The 15,403-nt window shown below is 33.8% G+C and overlaps 1 protein-coding gene and 1 long non-coding RNA gene across 2 annotated transcripts; both read left to right on the top strand.

Moving 5' to 3' along the window:
- Positions 1-837: 837 nt before the first annotated feature.
- LOC126732634 (NASP-related protein sim3) lies at positions 838-6,760 on the top strand. Its single transcript, XM_050435594.1, has 6 exons — positions 838-1,272; positions 3,583-3,839; positions 5,127-5,327; positions 5,497-5,587; positions 5,807-6,074; positions 6,156-6,760. Exons 1-6 carry the CDS (start codon positions 962-964, stop codon positions 6,486-6,488), a joined length of 1,461 nt encoding a protein of 486 aa, XP_050291551.1. The 5' UTR covers positions 838-961; the 3' UTR covers positions 6,489-6,760.
- Positions 6,761-7,570: 810 nt separating this feature from the next.
- Positions 7,571-13,151, top strand: LOC126732633 (uncharacterized). The gene is made up of 2 exons (XR_007659515.1): positions 7,571-8,240; positions 12,876-13,151. It is a non-coding gene; the product is annotated as an uncharacterized LOC126732633 (long non-coding RNA).
- Positions 13,152-15,403: the final 2,252 nt, after the last annotated feature.

Below are 15,403 nucleotides of genomic sequence, written 5' to 3'. Positions count from 1 at the left end.
TATTCGAGCTCTCCCACTCAAATTGGTTATCTACATAACCCACATCCCTTCTCGGGTTAGATGGTAACCTCCCTCAACATCAATATTCAAAATTAATTTTGATGGGGGCACTTTCAAAGAGGATGGAGTTATAGGTTTAGTGGGAGTGATTCAAAATGAGTTGAGGATGGTTTTAGCCTCCATGTCCCAGAAGTGTGTTCCCCCCTATAGTTGTTGAAGTGGAAGCATTGGCGGCAGTGAGAATTTTGATTTTTGCACAAGACTTCAACATTTCATATATCATTCCTGAGGGTGATTTGAAAGTAGAGTTCCTTGAAAGGTGAAGAAGAGTGTTTTGCTTCTTTTAGTCATTTGATTACGGATGTGAAGATACTTATAAATTTCTTTAATGGTGTTAGTTTTTCTTACATTCGAAGATGAGATAATTTTATAACTCACAACCTTAATAGGCATGTTAAACATGTTAGCAACTTACTAGTGTGGATAAATGATATTCATTTACATCTCAATGCTATAATCTTAGTTGGTATAACTGAATTTACTACACATATTAGACATATTAGTGATTTATTGGTGTTAATGGAGAATATTCCTTTATATTCCAATCCTATAATCTTAGCTGGTTTGACTGAATTTACTATAATAAAATCTACAGGCTTCTTTTCTTAGAAAGGAAAAAAAAATATTTACAAATAAACTATTATGCAAAACCATTTTTGGGGTAATTCGGACATCTTAGATTGACAGCAATATTCGCGCTCTTAATTGTTGTACACCTTGACTTTGATATACGCTTCAGGTGGCATAAGAAGTATGGCCGCAACGTGTCGTATAATTTCATCTTTCTACTTTGAACTCCCTCTCTATATATTACTTTTTCCGCCACAACAATAAGAGGGTTTTAGTTTTTTTGAAGCACCGAAAAGAGAAAAACACGAAACCCTCCCATTTCAAAAAAGCAATGGTGGAAGAGAAAGACAGTCAGAATCCCACATCGGAATCAGAGGCCTCAGTCACAATGAAAGGGGACGAAACCCTAGCCCCAAATGCCGACACCTCCAACGACGCCACCATAGAGTCCAACGCTCAGGGAGGCACCGAGTCCACTTGCAACAACAACATCAACAACGGAGCCGAGACTTCGGCCCTCTCTTCCTCCGACGAGAAGTCCTTGGAGTTTTCCGACGACTTGATGGATAGGGGCTCCAAGGCTCTCAAGGACAACGATTTCGACGAGGCCGCCGAGTGCTTCAGCCGTGCCCTAGAAATCAGGTTTCGCCTTTTTCCACTTTTTTTTCTGTTTGGTTGCTGAGAAATTCTCGAGGAAAATTGAATTTTAGGTGGAAAAGCATTTCTTATCAGCTATTGCATATTTGCTTAGGTGCCTTTTGTTTCTAGGGTTTTGCTCAGTTTAGCCACAGTGTGTGTGTTTATCATAAACTAGAATTTTTTTTTTCAAATATTGCTTAAGATTGTTAAATGGAGCTTCACACAATTTGAAAACCCTGATTTTCATATGAATTTGTTTCAATCTTGTTGATTCAGTTCATTTGGAATTGTAAGATTCTTCATCTTTAAGCAATGGCGTCTACAGGGAATTTTTTTTCAGGGGGGTCATTAAGAAATTTCAATTGACCAAAATTTAATAAAAATAGAACTTCAATATACTGAGATATCAACCAAAAAAAAAAAAAAAACCCTCAAATACATGGAGTTTTATAATTTCCTTCTACTAGTTTTCGTATTTTGAAATTGTTACACGATAGTGATTAGTTGTCATTATCTGTTGTCAACGAGGGTAGATGTGACTATTTTACTTTGTTATGTTTGTATAACATTTTTTATTTTTATGCCATTCTTATTATTTATTTGCCATTGTTTTTATAAATATTTTAAATTGAATGACAAAACTCAACTCACTTGTACTGTATTAATTATTGACCCATGCAACCACACTCATCCATACATAAATAATATACTAAATATCTATTTGACCAATCAAATTCTTGAACAATTACTATTTTTACTAATTTTTTTCTTGAATCACTAACTTCATAACAAAAATTTATTATAACATGATAACGATACACACCCATGTAACCAACCCTCTGTGTTATTATTAAATTATATAAAGTTATATTATATGTATACTACACATACACATTCACACAAATAACATTATAACAAACAATAATAATAATAACGCACACAATCAAAATCAAACACTCACACACAAACATGAATTTATAATAATTAAAGAGAGAGACACTCAAACACTCACATTTTGCTCTTAGAGTTGGAAATACCAAGATAGTCAGATAGAGAAGAGAGATGAGATGAGATTCGAGAGAGGGAGTGATTTGTGAATTGTGTTGTTATTTGATTTTGAGATGAGCTGATCTGTAAGCGTAATGTGTAAATTTTTTTTTTTTTTTTTTTTTTTTTTGATAACATAGGAGAACTTCACTCAGATTAGTTGCACGTCGCAGAGCATACTGTACAACAATCCTCATTGTTAATCAAACTCCTACGGGCAACTGACCCCACCCGCCAGAACCAGTTACCGGGTAATTCAGGGGCTTTTCACCCCTGACGGGTTAAGCAGTTTATCCTCATGCCCAGGAGGCACGTAATGTGTAAATTTTAAGTTAGGGTGTACAAAAATATTTTGAAGAGTAAATTACACTAATAAAAAAATGTTATATATATAATTTTTTTTTTAAGTCAAGGGGTTCATTTGAAACCAGTGTTGTTAAAAGCGTGCTTAAGCGCAGAGCCTTTGGGGCTTTTTCCCTCTAAAGTGAACTACCCTCACAAAAGCGCGCTTTTTCGAGCTTTAAGCGCAAAGCACAGAGCCCTTGGGGCTTTTTCCCTCTAAAGCGAAGCGCCCTCACAAAAGTGCACTTTTTTGAGTTTTTTTTATTAAGCGCAAAGCGCACTTTTTTGAGCTTTTTGTAATTTTTTTTTTTAATCTTGATTTGATTTTTAGCCATTAGATCTAAATATGTTTGATATAAGCTATTGATTTAATATATAAAAACTAATAGTGTGGTGTGCTACCATACACCTAAGCCTATCTCTTTAGATATTTTTGAACTTTTAACCACAACCACACAAACAGACGCTAAATCAGACACTCACAAAGATAACATTATTTAACATTCTAGTACTTTTTAGCCTTTGCCTTCTTGGTTCTATACTTCTATTTTGATTCAACTATGTTTTGTAATCATGGCCATCAAATATCATGGTTGCATATATTTTGTAAAGCACAAATGAATTATATAAATGTTATAAAATGTTTTATTGTAATTTATATGATTAATTGATCACTTGATTGTTGTATTGATCATTAATATATATTTTTTTAATTTATTAATTTTTTTAAAAATGTGCGCTTCACATCGATCAGGCGTGCACTTGCGCTTTGTGCCTAGGCTTCAGGAGGCCTTTGCGCTTAAGTGCGCTTAGCGCTTTTAACAACACTGTTTGAAACCCCTGAATTAAGTGTAATGCCACCCCTGCATCTATGCCAGATGATTTGTGGGTAGAGTTGTATTTGATCTTATTTTATGAAATTAGGGTTGCCCATTATGGTGAACTTGCTCCCGAATGTGTCCGTGCATACTACAAATATGGATGTACTTTGCTGTACAAGGCTCAAGATGAGGCTGATCCATTGGGTGCTGTACCCAAAAAGGAGGGTGATTCTCAACAAAACTCTACTAAAGATGGCTCTGTTAAGAATACTTTAAAGGGGGAATCATCAACTGCTTCTGTTGCAAGTAATGCTGAACAGAGTGCTAGTACGACTAATCAGGAAGGAGCAGTAGATGATGGTAAGTATCTTGCTCATTACATTTATTGATAATTTGTTTAAACTAATACCTGTTTATCAATTTTCTTTTTTTGTTTTGCTCATAAATGAAGCAATGCAAATGTTTCTGTGCATAAATTTACATTTTTTTTGGCAGCAAATTCATTTGTGTGAATTGATATCCAATGCGTGATATGGCCAATGAGTTTCAGATAACTGTTACCAATCAAAAAGTGTTTCAGACAATTTTTGGCATACAAAAGACATTGTGCCCATTTCTGTCTGTTACTAGTATAGCTGCTTGCAAAGATCCCAGTCCCATCTTTTGAACTACATATATAAAGAGCAATGTCTTTCAATATGAACCGTTTTGTGAAGTTATCACCATAATAATTGTTACTGGTTCTTGAACATGCACCCACAAACCTGAGTAAGTTAAATTCATGTATATGTTATGTTTGGTATGTTACAAACATGAAATTTATCTTTGTTGGAGAATCTTCATTTGCCATCGGTTCTTTCTTTTTTGTATTGTGAACACTATGTTTTTGTCTAATTTGTTGAGTACAATAATCTAACATTCTAACTTCAGGTGTACTTCACAATTTCCTTGTCTAAATTATGTTTATGTGTGTTTCATGCCCTTCTAATTGATCCTTTAACAACAAAATTTATCTATTCATAGCTAGAATGTGTTCTATATGTGAGTTAGGCACTGATGTGCAAATAGACAGACTCATATGTAAGCTATTGAGATAATGGTGATGCCTCAAATGTAGTGTATATATGCACATGAGAATGCACAATCTCTGATGGTTTAACATCCTCAATGCTGTTTATTTTCCCAGATTCTGGTTTAGATTAGCCAATTTAAATAGTGCACCTTCAACCTTATAGGACAACAGGCTGTGTAAATTACATATTGAATACCACTGGAATCTTTATGTGTCACAAACACATTCACATTCCTATTTACCCACAGGCATGGTTCTTAAATGAAAAATTACCTAAAGAGAAGTGACTAGGTGGGATTTAATTGGCTCTTAATGGATATGGATCTAAATGCACTTTGATTGTGGTTGAGAATGAAATATTGGACTCCCCAGTGTTGTAGTGATAAGACACTGAGTTTAATTATTGAATATTAATACATTAAGTTGAGGACATTCATCTTCGTAGTTTGTCCCTTTTACCATTTTCAGTTAGCGTCTACAAGATTACGATACTCTTGTATTGTTGTCATCATAATTTGAGATTGTGTCCTCAGGTTAGTTTCTTACTCTCTTGTTCTTTCTTTGTTCTGGTTCAGTTTCCAGTGGAAAAGACCAAGAAGATGATGATGGGGATAGTGAAGTTGAGGATCTGGCTGAAGCTGATGAGGATGAGTCTGACCTTGATTTGGCATGGAAAATGCTAGATATTGCAAGAGCAATTGTTGAAAAACAGGCAGATGACACAATAGAAAAAGTGGACATATTATCAGCACTGGCAGAAGTTGCTCTGGAAAGAGGTATGTCTTTTTTTTTTTTTTGGGTGGATTTCTTTTTGTTGTTTATGGAGATCATTACCCTTTTTTTTATTCTTCCTTTTTGATTCCATAATAATCTTTGTGGTTGATTTCTATGAAAGCCTCTTATCTATCTTAAACATGAATTATGTCTTGGTTATGTTCCATGTAGAGGACATTGAAACTTCACTCAGTGACTACCAGAAAGCACTATCTATCTTAGAACGGCTGGTTGAACCGGACAGTAGACAGATAGCTGAACTGTATCCTTTTCAAGTAGAATATACCTACGTATTGAGATGTCCATCTTCAGTAACTGCTCAGACCTTATTTATGTAGAGAGAAGTTTCCAATAAATGAATGTATTTTGTGAGCTTTTGATTTGATAAGCAGTAAGGTTTATGAGTTCATTAATTGTTATGTATATCAGAAATTATTTCTTTTGTTCCCATTGAGTGCCAACCTTAACTGTAGAACTTCAGAAATTTCCGGATATGTTTGTGTCTGGAGATTGGTTCCAAACCTGAGGAGGCCACTCCTTATTGCCAGAAGGCTGTGTCAGTTTGCAAGTCTCGGGTGCAGCGACTCACAAATGAAGTAAAGAGTGTTTCAGAATCATTAACTTCATCTACTGCTTCTGAGCTAGATCAGGGTGTAAACACCAATGTTTCTGAGTCTGATAATTCTGTGACAGAAAAAGGAGCAGAGATTGAAACACTCATTGGCCTCTGTGGTGAGCTAGAGAAGAAGGTAAGTTTTTTTTGTGTAAGAATTTGAAAAAGTGCATATGTAACTTCATCCTGAGTACATCATCCATCCTTTGCTTTGCAGCTTGAAGATCTTCAACAAGTGGCCCTAAATCCGAAGTCAATCCTTTCCGAAATCCTGGGGATGGCAGCTCTTAAGTCAAGAGTCAGTGAAAAGAGTGCATCTCCAGCAGTGATGAACTCCTCACAGATGGGTACTGCAAACAGCAATGGAGGTTTTGACTCCCCAACTGTTTCTACTGCGCACACAAATGGGTCTTCCGGAGTCACACATCTAGGCGTGGTAGGAAGAGGAGTCAAGCGAGTGTTGACGAGCTCAGGCTCTGACGAATCAAGTCAAACAAAGAAACCAGCATTGGATTCATCAGAAAATAAAGGTGATGGCAAAACCTTGTGAAGTATCTGCATCCTGGTGTTCGGTGTTCTATGTTTAGGTGACTGCAAATTGTTTAAACTTTTACTCTAGATAAAATGTTTCCATTCGCCAGACAAAATATTGTTGTCTTTCAGCCCCCGAACTGCATTGACCATAGTTGGCTGTGCGGTATGAGGGTACTATGCTTTTTTGTAAGGTAGGATTCCTATTTGACCTTCCTTTGTAATATGGTGTTAAGAACATTACTCTAATCTTATCTTGATGTAGAAGTGTGGGCAATTTATTTCCTTTAATTGGGCTAATTAGTGTTTGATGAAATGACCCACCCATGTTCATGAGTCATGATGTGCGATCAGAGGGTTCTTTTGATTCTGGCGTTAGTCACATGCCTTATCTTCACTAGAAAAGCCCTCCGAAGTAGTCTTATCAACATCCTTTGATTGATTTTGACATCCCGTAATTTTAGGTAGATTATTTTCTAAATGTGAGACAAACTGATAAATGTTAGTTTATTTTCAAATAAATTAGTTTTGTTGCTTATTTGCTAAAAGATGAGACAAAAAGCAAAAAGGCTATACACTTTTTTTTGCCGAATTTACACTTCATTTCAATTGAGTTTGTAGTTTTAGAATTTTATTGTGTAATTTGTGATATGTAAAACATGAGGGTGAATCTTATAGGTGGGGAACAAACAAATCGTAATGTCAGCTAGTTGAGTCTGTTTACCTAGTAACTTTCAGCTTTAGGATATATGGTAAATCTGTTAAACATATTCAGAAATTACCTTTATCATAAAGCTTGGCACTATGATAAGTAGTATTCTGAGTGTGTGCACATTGTCAATGTGGGATTTCTTGATGTCATAGGGAAGGGGTAGGTATGATGCGAAATATGGCATCCAATGCAGGCCAATGTCATGACTCATGACTCGTGAGCTACAGCCCAACAACTATACCCAAGGGGTGATAGTACGTGTAGCCAATCCTATTAAAGTGCCATGACATGATGGTGATTGGCAGGCCGGCTTCCATGTTGAATAACCAAAGGGAGAGAGAGAGAGATTCCCTATAGCTAGTTGGTTCGCCATTGGCAAAACCGCAAAAGGGGTCTCTTGTGAATCCCACATACTAAAAAAGATTGAAAAGTTAAAGATCAAACTAACTCAACCATTGGTGTAGGCGATGGATAATGTGCCAGCCCTTTATTGACATTTGACAACATATAAGGTTGCAAACAAGTACAAAGCCGTCTTTGATGAAATATTCATATTGTTGTCTCATTGAAACAATCTAGTTTAAGTATGCCAAAACTGCACTGGCCTTTCTGCACTTGCATACTGCATAATTATTGACTTTATTGTCAAAGGACAAACTGGTATGAAGCGCTTCGGAGAAGATAGTAGGTGTATTTCTATGCAAATCGATGTCTTCAATAGTTGGCTGTTGCGCAGTGACTATTAAGAGGCAAAAATAAAGATAAAAAGGGCGGTGATGTCAACGTGGTAGAGAGATGTTATATAACTCAAAATTGAATAAGGTGAAGCACCATACACCTTAAACTTAGCTCAAAGAAAGTATGTGTTTTCAGGTGGAGTGCAAGCAGTGTGGGAAAACCTCCTGGGGAGGTTGTGGGAAGCACCTGAAAACCCTGTATGCCAGCATTGATGAGGGAAAGCACTGCATGTGCCGCTCCTGGCCTGGAGTTACCATGCCCTCCAAGGAGACAACTAGCCAGCAACCATCGCAAGTTTCTGGTTCAACTTCAACTACCAAGGTATTATAACTGCAAGTTTTGACATATATGTTAACTACAAATTGACAAAATCTAATTAATCTATTAAATTCGTTAGGGATTTTTTAGTCCAAGCAGATTACTTGACAATCAAGAGATTAATTATAATATAATGGTGGTGTTAGAGCATTCATATCCGGTGCTTTAAATTGGAAGCAATTGTTATATAGGCATTGAAGATTAGGGTTTAGATCGAAGGGAGAAGTTGTTGTGTTTGGGTGAGTATTCCATTGTTGCCCACCTTTGTACTTTTTGTTAGGTTTTGCATTAATGGTTGTGTGATGGATTGCGGGTTTGTATAGTGGGTTTGGGTGTGTGATAGGTTACCAGTGGAAAATGGAGATGGTTACCAATGAATATGATGGGTTGAGATTTGGGTTTAGTCAATCCGAGTGAAGAAAAAAAAATTACCACCAAGACACGATGAGGATGAGATTAGTGGTGGGCAGAGTAAGGCAGATTTGTCCGTGATAGGAGCTTAAGTCTGATGAGAGAGAGAGAGAAGGTGAGAGGTTAGGATGAAAGGATGGGGAGAGAGAAGGGGGTGAGTTGTTAGTAAGGATCATCGACAGAGGTGAAGAGAAGAGGCTTAGGTTTTGCTTTGGCTATGGTAGAGAGAGAGAGAGAGAGAGAACAAAATAGGATAAAAAAATATTATTTTAATATAATGCATTGCAAAATAAAGTATGTGATGGAAAATATTGTTAAATTGGCCAAGTAAAATAGAAAAAATAAGATCAAAATAGAATTTTTTTTTTTTTTTTTTTTTTTTTTTTGAGAATGAAAATAGAAAAATTTTGATGAAGCAAATATGAATGTTTAGAATACATATGCTATGTTATGCCCTAAGGTAAGTGTTATGAAAATTCATTAATGTTATGACATATCACCAGTAGCCATAGGCAAATCTTAACTATTTTGTAGGAAATTTGTTTTGCTTCCGCTATTATCTGTCCTTAGTTTCTTTTCCTTTCAATAAAGACTTCTTCTTTATTCTTAAAAAAAAAAAAATAATAATAATAATAATAATAAATAAATAAATTCCTAGCATAAACAAGGCACATATTCCAACTAGTAATTGATGGTATCATACATTCGGTAAACATTTATCGGAGAACAATGAAAATTTTAGGGAAATTACACTTTATCACCCTAAACTATACACCAAATTACACTTTGCACCCTAAACTATTCGAATGCATGCTTTGCACCCTAAATTATGACATTTGTTACACTTTGCACCCCAACGTTAGTCTTATGGTTAAGTTAAACAGAAATTAATAGCATGTGACTTGCATGTGATTTTTGCTTAGGTGTGACACTGTTTAAAGACCAAAACACCCTCTTCATAAACAATTAAAAACAAAACACTGTAACCCTAACCCTATGTTTGGAAGTTTTGAGAGAGAGGAGAGTAGAGGGGAGTAGAGGGAAGGAGAGTAATGGAGAGGAGAGTAGAGGGGAATGATTATCCTCCATCTTGTTTGGATGTTTTTAAAATTAAGTAAAGGGGAGGGGAATAATTAGTCTTTTCATTTGTAATTTTGTTAATATAGTAAGGGTAAATTTGATAATTCATTTGGTCAAGCATTTTTATGCTCCACTCTCCTTCCAAATCTCTCCAATTTTGGGGAATTAAAAATGAGGGGTTGGAAGTAGTTCAAACCCCTCCAAATCCCTTTCCCTCATTCCTTAAAAAACATCCAAACAAGGTATTTAAATTACTCTTCCTCCCTCTACTCTACTCTCCCTCCTTCCCCCAACATCCAAACATAGCATAAATCCCCAAATTAAACTAACGTTGTCTACTTGTCTTTTTCTTTATTAATCATACTCTCTCTGCTTTGCAATCTTTATCCTTTCTCACTCATCAAGCAATTGATGCAATTTATGTAGTTTCTATATTTGCCTCAAGGTGGAAAGAAAAGTTAGACCGCAAAAAAATAGTGGCAAGATACATGCTGGGATGCTTGGATATGTGGATACGAGTGAGAGAGAAGATGAAATTTATGAAGAAGACACAGAGAAAGGGGAGAATGTGTAAGCCTATAAAAAAAAAAAAAAAAAAAAAAAAAAAAGAGAAAAGAGTAATAAAGAAACAAGTGAAGTTCTGATATGAGGTAAGGGGTATCTATAGAAGCAAGAACTCAAGTCAGGCGCATAGTAGAAGAAGGAAGAACGTCTACCACTTTTCTCTATGCATAACAAATTGAGAAATAGTGGTTTTGTCCTTGGAAATGACAGCCCCTACTCAGATAGTATGTCACCCAAATTCTTCCAAAAAATATTGAAAGAATATGCTTAATATGGTTTCACCGATTTACCCATATCTCACTTTTTCATCTTAATTTTTTAAGCGACTTTGAAATTTGAATAAAAGAAAAGGATTTTTTTTTTATCTTTTATGGGTCTTGAATCCCCAAATCAAACTAACTTTGTCTTTTTTGATTTGGTGGAGCCGAATATATTTTTGATTAGGGGATTTAGGGTTACAGGCTCTTAATTTGGGGAAAGAGAGAGAGAGAGTTGTACCAAAGAGAGAGGGCTATACCTGTACTCACGAGACAGAGAGAGAGAGAGCTGGAAAAAATAAAAAGAATTAAGCTTTTGTTTTTTTTTTTTTTTTTTAATTGTTTATGAAGAGGGTTTTTTGGTCTTTAAACATGTCACACTTAAACAAAAAATCACATGCAAGTCACATGCTATTAATTTCTGTCTAACTTAATCATAAAACTAACATTGGGGTGCAAAGTGTAACAAAGACCATAGTTTAGGGTGCAAAGTGTGCATTTGAATAGTTTAGAGTGCAAAGTGTAATCTGGTGTATAGTTTAGGGTGGTAAAGTGTAATTTCTCCGAAAATTTTATGCATACTTTAAAGGGCATTATAAGTACGCAATTACATTAAAATTTAGCTCTTCGTTCCATCTAACATTTGAACCCAAACAAAATAAGATACAAACTATTATTTTAATATAATGCATTCCTAAATAAAGAATGTGATGGAGAGTGTAATGTTAATTTTTTTTTTTTTTTTAGAATATTAAGTATTTTAACATACACACGGGGAGAGGAGAAAATGTCTTAAAGAAACTGACAGTAGTGTATACTAAAAGGATCTAACTCTTGGATATAATATTAAATTAGTTAAATAACATAGAAAAAAAATTTGATGGGTTACATAGAAAATTTTTAATTAACCAGATATGAATGTTTAGAATACATATGATATGAATATTTTATGCCCAAAGGTAAGTGCTATGAAAATTCATTAATGTTATGATATATCAGCAGTAGCCAGGAGTAAATGATAGCATAAACAAGGCATATTCTATCTAATAATTGATGTTTTCCTCCAAAAAAAAAAAAAAACTAATAATTAATGTTATCATACATTCATTAAATATTTATTAAAAAGCAATTATTAGATGCTTTTAAAGCATGACAATATGATGCTCACTTCTCTCACCCTTTATATATTAAAAGTCTAAACTCAGAAAAAATCAAATTAGAATCTAAATTGAATTTCAATTGAAGTCCAATTATGCGCCTTGTATCCCATTTAATTTTTAATTTTTTTGCCAAGTGAATTATCTATATATATTAAAAGTCAAAACTCAGAGAAAATCTTAGAATCTAAGTACCCATTTGGATACAACTGATAAAGGGGTGCGTTTGCGTTTTGGCGTTTTTAGCACTGGGACTGGTGCTGTCAGTGGGTCCTGTACACTGTTCACGGGATCCACAAGTTTCTAATTCAGCAAATTTTTCTTCAAAATTGGGTCCCACGATACTATTCACATATTTAAAAAATATTTTGTTACAATATTTTTAGTTTTCAGCAATAAACGATATCCAAATAGATCCTAAATTGAATTTTAATTAGAGTGCAATTATGTGCCATATGTATTATTTAATTTTTAATTTTTTTACCAAGTGAATTATTGAGTGTAAAAATCGAAAAGTCCAACTTCAATTAAATTCTAAATTGGATTTTAATTGAAGTCCAATTTTGCGCCACATGTCCATCTAATTTTTTAATTTTTGTGGTAAGTGAATTATTGGGCAAAAAAACCGAAGAGTCTAAGGTTTAAAAAATATATAAGCTACTACCATGTATAATTTCAACATCTTTAAAAAAAAGTATAAATTAAATTGTATAATTGTGATTGTTTTTAATTATACCTGTGCATATGCATGAGGTTACATACTAATATTTATGGTACATCTTACTAATTAAATTCACGGTAAATTTCACCATGAATATATGAGGAAAGAGTATCATGTTATCATGTTGATTTTCCTTGATTGGAGTACAGTGAAAATTTTATGCTTACTTTAAAAGTAGCATTATAAGTATGTAATTATATTAAAATTTTAGCTTTTCGTTCCATTTAACATTTGAACCCTTATTTCTAAATAAATTTAAAAAAAAAAAATTTTGAACTCAAATCAGCCTTTAAACTGGTAAGAAATTTTTTTTTTGAAGTTAGGTAAAATGGTGCAAATAAGAACCTACCAGCTTACAGAAGTACCAATGGTTTGGATTGGCCGCATTTACTTTGTTTAATGTGAATTGATTGCCTAGTAATTGGGTTATTGATGTTGCTTTGTGCAGGAAAAATAAAATATTGAAGATGCCTTGGATTCTGGGGGCAGTTGCTATTAGTTAAGTTAAGAGTCATGGTAGGCCTATGAATAAATAATGGAAAGTGAGTCTTAGTTGGATATGATCATGTCCTAGTATACTCTTTTTTCCTAGTTTAGCTAAGAAGAATCATATTAATAATGTAATGTGGGTATAGTCAAGATATGTTGACTAATGCTAAAACTGCATTTCGAAAAAATGTATGGATTAATTAAATTAATAAAAGAATCAAGTACTTCCCCCAAATCTCGTGCAGGGTGCTCAAAATGCTTAAACTTGGCGCACTAGTCATGGGCTTTTTTGCAAATGGCTTGGTGTTCTTTTCTATGCTTTGTCGTGGTATGTGTGCTTTTTACTTGCTCGACCCACTTCTTAGTTTACTGGCTAGTAACTGAAGCTAAATTAATATAACACTCTCTCTCACTCTCACACACAGTGACTCAGTGGGTGAGTGAGTGAGAGAGAGAGAGAGAGAGAGAGAGAGAGAGGTTTGAAATTTGGACATGAAGTTCTTGGAATGAGATCAGCAAGTTCCTGAATTTCACCAATTTGCACTAGCACTTGCACAGAAACAAGTGACATATACACAGGCAATTTGAAGCTAAATCTGCTTGTGCGTTTAGGTAAAGTTTGGACTTTAATGGTTTGGCTTTATATTGTCTTCCTATAAAAGATCCAAACGGATGTGCCCAAATAACTACAAGTCTACAGCAACCTATCCCACTTTTTTTTGTGCATTTTATCTCAATGATTAGTCATCAGACCACGTGAAAGAACGAATGCAGTAATAATAAGCGACTTTTATCTAGAAAAAAAAATATTAAAAGACTTTAAAGTCCATTTCTTGAATGATTTCGGCATCTTTAACTCCAACCCCAAGCGATTATGAATAAAAGTCTACAAATAGAACTTTTTCATAATGTTTTTTTATTTTTTCACAACTTTATTAATCTATGATTAAAAAGGATGTAAATGAACAAATAGAAAAGTAATATTGCACATATTAAAAAAAGTTATTATATATATAACAGATAGAAAGTGGAAAGTATACTCGTAAAAAAGCAAAAACAGGAACAAAAAGGGAAAAAGAAAGTAGGATTTTTTTGTGAGATCAGAAACTCAAAGGTGTCTTTGATTTTTTTTTTTTTTTTTTTCTAAAGTACATTTTTGCCCCCTTAAAGTTTAGGATTTTTTTTAATTATTTTTAACTATTTATGTTTCAAAATTTTATTTTGACCATTCATGTTTAATTTTGTATTCATATCGATTATATCGTCTATTTCTATTAGTAATCTGATTGTTCAATACCATTTATATTTAACTATTTTATAAAACTCTAAAATGATTTTTTTGTGAGATCAGAAACTCAAAGGTGTCTTTGATTTTTTTTTTTTTTTTACTAAAGTACATTTTTACCCCCTTAAAGTTTAGGATTTTTTTTAATTATTTTTAACTATTTATGTTTCAAAATTTTATTTTGACCATTCATGTTTAATTTTGTATTCATATCGATTATATCGTCTATTTCTATTAGTAATCTGATTGTTCAATACCATTTATATTTAACTATTTTATAAAACTCTAAAATGATATGAAATGCAGGAATATCATTGTATTAGATAGAAAAAAAATTTATTATAGACAATTGAATTACTAGTCATGCTAGTGACTTTCAACTCAGGGATTCTAGCCCCTGCATAAACACTCACCAAAAAAAAAAAAAAAAAAAAAGATATGACAAATATAAAAATTAAATCAAACGCAATGATTAAAATAAGAATAACTCCAAATTTTGAAAAAAGTTAGTCTTTTTTTTTTTAAAACCAGAAAATGAATTATAATTGGATTACCCATACCACTCACCAATTTTTTTAGGAATGTTCCTCACCTATCATGTCACCTCATAAAGACGGCCATAAATGCATTCAAAGGACGGTAGAAGGGTAGAAATGCTGATATAAATGAAAGTGAACACTGGTTTTATTTTCAAACGGAATTTGATGGGCTGAGGTCAACAATTTCAAATATTGATAATTTCATTCAGATTACCTCCCCACTCCAAGAAGGGGGGAAAAAACCAATTGAAGATAGAGATTACACATTTGAGAGCTTTCTTTATTTGAACCAAGTGGTACATGTGATATTCACAGCTTCACACACAGCTCCTATTATAAACATTTTTCTTTTATTAGAATATATTCATGATATTTTCGTAGAATCATTATGAACAATATAAATCCGACATCCAATCTGATACGGCTGAAATCACATATTTGAAACTCCTCTCCCAGTGTAATGACTCCGATTCACCTATAATTTATGACTCTCTCAGCCCATGTGGACCATGCTAATAGTATTAATGACTCAGCACCTACCTTGTATGGCCCACAAAGCTCAAAAAGCAAGAAATAATTTAGAGAAAAAAAAAAAAAAAACAATATTAAGGTCAGAATCACGGGGTCACATTAGTTTATTCACCTAGTTGTGACATGAGGGTC

Source organism: Quercus robur, chromosome 6 (genome assembly GCF_932294415.1).
Source record: "Quercus robur chromosome 6, dhQueRobu3.1, whole genome shotgun sequence".
Classification (NCBI taxonomy): Eukaryota; Viridiplantae; Streptophyta; class Magnoliopsida; order Fagales; family Fagaceae; genus Quercus; species Quercus robur.
The sequence above is the reverse complement of the archived record's forward strand: the minus strand, read 5'-3'. Positions and strand labels throughout refer to the sequence as shown.